The sequence below is a fragment of the Mya arenaria genome, chromosome 14 (assembly GCF_026914265.1).
Source record: "Mya arenaria isolate MELC-2E11 chromosome 14, ASM2691426v1".
In the NCBI taxonomy this organism is placed as follows: Eukaryota; Metazoa; Mollusca; class Bivalvia; order Myida; family Myidae; genus Mya; species Mya arenaria.
The window spans coordinates 5,671,436-5,677,612 of NC_069135.1; the positions used below are offsets into that span (position 1 = coordinate 5,671,436).

Here is a 6,177-nt window from a genome sequence, read left to right on the forward strand (position 1 = left end):
GACAAACAGGTATATATACTACATTTGACTTCCGCGCAACAAGAACAGAAGACAAAAGCGACGAAAATATTACGATTGAAAAGTATTTGTATATTATAACATTTTTAACAAAGGTAAGAGATATTTTTTTGGTTTAAATGTATAGATATCATCTATGTGTATTTAAATGTAAAGAAAATAGTGATATATTTCATTCAACTTCTGGTTATATGGAGAAAATGGTTCACGATTAATGACCGCTTGGTGGATCGACGAAAATCGAAAGTGATGTGGCTATTGTTGGAATTTCATGAAAAAAATACATCTTGTTATCAATTGAAAATTACTTCTTCTTTCAATGATATTTTAATTGTAAAGTCGCACTCGTTATCTTTAAATATTGTTATTTTTTCATTTACTGGATGACGAAAGGTTAAATTTTCAAGATGGCGGACAATCGGATAATTATTATGAGAATGCGCAGTAAGTAAAAACTAGTATGTTTAATTTCTTTGTCGGGGAAGTCGCAGTTTGTAAACACAATTTATTTTTAACAGCATCATGCAGATCTTTGTGAAGACCCTGACTGGCAAGACCATCACACTTGAGGTTGAGGCCTCTGACTCTATCGAGAATGTGAAGGCCAAGATCCAAGACAAGGAAGGAATTCCCCCAGACCAGCAGAGGCTGATCTTTGCTGGCAAGCAGCTTGAAGATGGCCGCACTCTGTCGGACTACAACATCCAGAAAGAGTCTACACTCCATCTTGTGCTCCGTCTCCGAGGAGGTATGCAGATCTTCGTAAAGACCCTGACTGGCAAAACCATCACGCTTGAGGTTGAGGCCTCCGACTCCATCGAGAACGTGAAGGCCAAGATCCAGGACAAGGAAGGAATTCCCCCAGACCAGCAGAGGCTGATTTTTGCAGGAAAGCAGCTGGAAGATGGCCGCACTCTGTCAGACTACAACATCCAGAAAGAGTCGACACTCCATCTTGTGCTCCGTCTCCGAGGAGGTATGCTTGTAAAGCTTTTATTTTGGTTTCTACTAAATGAACCTGATTGAAAAGAAAAAATCAAAATCAGCAAAAGTTTGGCTTGATACAATTTTAAAGGCAAAATGCTATACTAAACTTAATTTTATATCACATTGAAGTTAACTCTTATTCATTGTTAGCCTGGTTTCAATTTTTGTGTCATTATTAAACTATGAAAAAACAACAGGTTTTATAAACCATGTCATTACAATTTTTCTTCTAGGAATGCAAATCTTTGTGAAGACATTGACTGGAAAGACAATCACACTTGAAGTTGAGCCCTCTGACTCCATTGAGAACGTGAAGGCCAAGATCCAGGACAAGGAGGGAATTCCCCCAGACCAGCAGAGACTGATCTTTGCTGGCAAGCAGCTGGAAGATGGCCGTACTCTGTCAGACTACAACATCCAGAAAGAGTCCACCCTCCATCTTGTGCTCCGACTCCGAGGAGGTATGTTATACAAACACTCGTGTAAATCTCTATGGTTTATCTAAACTAAGCGAGAATTGTTCATTAAGTTTTGTTTCAATAGTCAAATTTCGCTTTTATTGCTGAAACATGCACTGGCCTCGAGTTTAATACAAGTTGACTTGACTAATCAACACTCATGACAGTAACACTGTTTGATTTATAATTATTAAATTTAAATGAAGACTATTTCACGGAAGACTGGTTGAGACCGTTCAGTTGAAATATACAGCTTATTTTAATTCCTGCAGGCATGCAGATCTTCGTGAAGACCCTGACTGGCAAGACCATCACACTTGAGGTTGAGGCCTCCGACTCCATCGAGAATGTGAAGGCCAAGATCCAGGACAAGGAGGGAATTCCCCCAGACCAGCAGAGGCTGATCTTTGCTGGCAAGCAGCTGGAAGATGGCCGCACCCTGTCAGACTACAACATCCAGAAAGAGTCGACACTCCATCTTGTGCTCCGTCTCCGAGGAGGTATGGAGATAAAGCATTTTGTCTTGTTATTCTCATGCTGTGACTTCCCAGACAATATGTCTTGAAATGATCTATGAAATCATGATTTTTCCTTGAGAATTAACTGCATGCATGAAATTTTATCAGCATACACTGCAGTTAAAAGCATACACTGAAGAAAGATTTCTTAAAATACTTAGTTTTGATACTTTATTGCAACAGTTATTTAGTTTAATAGATCTTGCCATTAAGCTCATTTTTTTGCTTCTAGGTATGCAAATTTTCGTAAAGACCCTGACTGGCAAGACCATCACACTTGAGGTTGAGGCCTCGGACTCTATCGAGAATGTGAAGGCCAAGATCCAGGACAAGGAGGGAATTCCCCCAGACCAGCAGAGGCTGATCTTTGCTGGCAAGCAGCTTGAAGATGGCCGCACTTTGTCAGACTACAACATCCAGAAAGAGTCGACACTCCATCTTGTACTCCGTCTCCGAGGTGGTATGCAGATCTTTGTGAAAACCCTGACTGGCAAGACCATCACACTTGAGGTTGAGGCCTCTGACTCTATTGAGAACGTGAAGGCCAAGATCCAGGACAAGGAAGGAATTCCCCCAGACCAGCAGAGGCTGATCTTTGCAGGAAAGCAGCTGGAAGATGGCCGCACTCTGTCAGACTACAACATCCAGAAAGAGTCCACCCTCCATCTTGTGCTCCGTCTCCGAGGAGGTATGCAGATCTTTGTGAAGACCCTGACTGGCAAGACCATCACGCTTGAGGTTGAGGCCTCTGACTCCATCGAGAATGTGAAGGCCAAGATCCAGGACAAGGAGGGAATTCCCCCAGACCAGCAGAGGCTGATCTTTGCTGGCAAGCAGCTGGAAGATGGCCGCACTCTGTCGGACTACAACATCCAGAAAGAGTCCACGCTTCATCTTGTGCTCCGTCTCCGAGGAGGTATGCAGATCTTTGTAAAGACCCTGACCGGCAAGACCATCACGCTAGAGGTTGAGGCCTCCGACTCTATCGAGAATGTGAAGGCCAAGATCCAGGACAAGGAGGGAATTCCCCCAGACCAGCAGAGACTGATCTTTGCTGGCAAGCAGCTGGAAGATGGCCGCACTCTGTCGGACTACAACATCCAGAAAGAGTCAACACTCCATCTTGTGCTCCGTCTCCGGGGAGGTATGCAGATCTTCGTGAAGACCCTGACTGGCAAGACCATCACGCTTGAGGTTGAGGCCTCCGACTCCATCGAGAATGTGAAGGCCAAGATCCAGGACAAGGAGGGAATTCCCCCAGACCAGCAGAGGCTGATCTTTGCTGGCAAGCAGCTGGAAGATGGCCGCACTCTGTCGGACTACAACATCCAGAAAGAGTCAACACTTCATCTTGTGCTCCGTCTTAGGGGTGGGCAGTAAATGTCAAGCAGTCAAATGCACTTCAAACTTGAGACTATGTCAATTCCCAGCAACTTAACAATTCAACTTAAATATTTTTGATTTTTATTTGATATAATTTTTTTAAAAATTGAAAGAAAAAAGAAATGTATAAAACTGAAGAAAACAATGTATGTTAAACTCTGTTCTTCACAAGTTGGCGTTAAATGTTTTATTATTTGGCAAAAGTGTAACATCTTCGAAATTAAACATTTGAAATTTTTGTTTTGTTTTATTTTATTTTTAAATTAGAGTGAGAAAACTGGGGCAGCCAGACTGGGGCTTGAACTATTAGGACAAGTACAAAGATTTGTATGTGGCACAGATGCTAATGCTTGTTTATTGTCAGGGTTCCACATGAAAGCCTAAAAGTGAGATCAAACTTGCACCATCTTGTTACTGGTTCAGGGTTTTGGTTGACTCGTCTCGAATAGTAAATGGAAATCATAATGAAAAACAGTCTGATATGTTCAGTTCTATTGTCTGATTTCAAATGGCCATAGTGGATACCATGAAACTTGGTTATTAGAATATTTGTTGGCATGTTGGTCAAGACTATTGTAAATGTGGGTATTGGCTCTCTGGTCAAAGTCTAGAAGCAGTGTTTTAGACTGCATTTTGTGTTCAGTTAAAATCAAGTTATCCAATGGTTACATCTGATATTTAGGTCAAGTTAGAAAAAACTACTTTTTAGCTCAACTATTCAAAAAATAAGGAGGGCTTTACAACTAGCCTTAGTGTTGGCATCTGGTTTAAGGGCATGTTGAGATTTTCACTTGTAACTCAATACCCTTCATTCAATTCACTTATTTCTTCACACACTTCGGAAGGTTGGGATATTTATTAAAAACTTCCTACATTCAACGGACTTGATACTTCACACATTTGTTCAGGACCACCACACAATGAGGTTACATAACTCCATTAAACCTTAATACTAATTATGGCTCCTGATTGACTTAGAAAATTGGGTTAAAGTTTTAGGGCAGGTTAATGTTTTAGGTCAAGGTTGGTTGTATGCTTACAACTCCAATACCCTTTATTCAATTCACTTAATCCTTCACACAGTTGTTGAGGGCCATCAAATAATGAGGTAAGATAACTCCATATTATGCTTAATACAAAGTATGGCCCTGATTGACTATAGAGACTTGGTTTAAAGTTAAAGGGTAGGTTGGGATATTTATTAATAACTTGTTTATCCTTCATTTAATCGGCTTAATACTTTACACAGTTGTTTGGAATCATCACACAAGGAGGTTACACAATTCCATATTATCCTTTATACAAGTTTTGGCCCCTGATTGACTAAGGTTCAAGTTCTAGGGCAAGTTAAAGTTGGAGGCAATTTTAACCCCAAATACAAATTATGGCCCTTGAGTGATTTTTTTTTAAAATTTTTTTTTGACAGGCGCATTTTTACCTTCTTAACCAGATTTTCACAAAGGGAAACTATTAGAATGAGTTGCGTCATTGTTCGGACAGGCTGGTGGGAGAGCAGCGTCAAAGTCACCTTATGTATCAAATAATTTTAGCTAGGTTTGACATATAGTGACCAGACTTGGTATAGAGGAAGAGTTTATGAAGACCTTTCATGGGATTTTTTTATTGCTTTTGACTGGAACATATAACATCATTGTTTTCACTTTTAAGACAATGAGGCGTAGTCGAGCGCGCTGTCTTAAGAGAGCTCTTGTTGTTTTATTAGTTTATCTCGACTTACTCAAATAAAGCTCAACCCCCTTTAAAGAGAATAGTACACAATTTGATATATATATACCAAATCAAAAACAATGTGGTGTAAGGTACTTTAGATATTTCAAGAAATTATAAGGGACATCAGAAATACTAGGCATCTTATATTATGGCATTAGCTCTTCAATAGTTGTTCTTTATACATAATTGCAAGGCCCCAAACTTTACCAACATTCTGAACAAAATAAAATGACCATAAATAATTCTGAATTCCAACTAGACCTTGGGCTTATAAATACAAGCATGCATTGTCTGCAAGTCCTTTTTTCATACACAGTGTTTCAGCTGTAACCTTGTTACTTTCAATTCTGATTTAGATCAAACTTTCGGGTAGAGCAGTATGGACAAATATTCTGAAATAGAATCCAAGGTTGAATGGAGTGAAGGTAACATATGCAAGACAGACTTAACTTCATCTTCTAAATGCATGTTAGGTTTGATTAAAATCAGTTAATGGTGGGATCAGGAGGACTAGTATGAAAATTCCTTCATAAAAACTAGAGCAAGGGCACTAATTACCTTCCCACGCACTGTAGCTTATAGTCGACCAAATAACCTACTTTTCCCAAAAATGACCTGACCTGGTGATGTAGTTTTTGATCATATATGACCCATGATAAAAAGATCTTATTGAGACAAACATTTTGATCAATTTTAAAGAAAACAGGACAAATGTGACCTTGGGTATTACTGTTAGCAGGCAATCATTTATTTTTGGTTGATAATGGAACATGGTCAACATTTCTTAGTCTTTTAGAATCATTGGGTGTATTTGAAGGTATAGAATTGGTGGATCTAGTATCATTCTATAATCTTCAGCAAAAACCAACAGACTTCAATGCACAGGGGGCAGAAACAATTTATTTTTATTTATTCTAGCCTCAATATATCCATATAGGCTAGAATAAATAAAAATAATTTGTTTCTGCCCCCTGTGCTCCAAGGACAATAAGATAATGCAGTATTTATTTTTGTAATTTTCACTTTTTTTCAATTTTGCTTCAACACACATACTGATATGCGAATGTACAAATACGTTCTAC

General features: G+C 39.2%; 1 protein-coding gene across 1 annotated transcript; it reads left to right on the forward strand.

Moving 5' to 3' along the window:
• Positions 1-3,602, forward strand: LOC128216694 (polyubiquitin-C). The gene is made up of 5 exons (XM_052923338.1): positions 1-113; positions 537-994; positions 1,239-1,466; positions 1,736-1,963; positions 2,214-3,602. The coding sequence occupies exons 2-5, from the start codon at positions 541-543 to the stop codon at positions 3,359-3,361; spliced, it is 2,058 nt and encodes a 685-aa protein (XP_052779298.1). The 5' UTR covers positions 1-113; positions 537-540; the 3' UTR covers positions 3,362-3,602.
• The last annotated feature ends 2,575 nt before the right edge of the window (positions 3,603-6,177 follow it).

What these genes read in the sequence shown, in the direction of transcription:
- LOC128216694 (XM_052923338.1), top strand. Translation starts at nt 541, where the DNA reads ATGCAGATCTTTGTGAAGACCCTGACTGGCAAGACCATCACACTTGAG. An exon ending in TGTGCTCCGTCTCCGAGGAG is followed by an intron (nt 995 to 1,238) that starts GTATGCTTGTAA and finishes TTTTTCTTCTAG; the next exon opens with GAATGCAAATCTTTGTGAAG. An exon ending in TGTGCTCCGACTCCGAGGAG is followed by an intron (nt 1,467 to 1,735) that starts GTATGTTATACA and finishes TAATTCCTGCAG; the next exon opens with GCATGCAGATCTTCGTGAAG.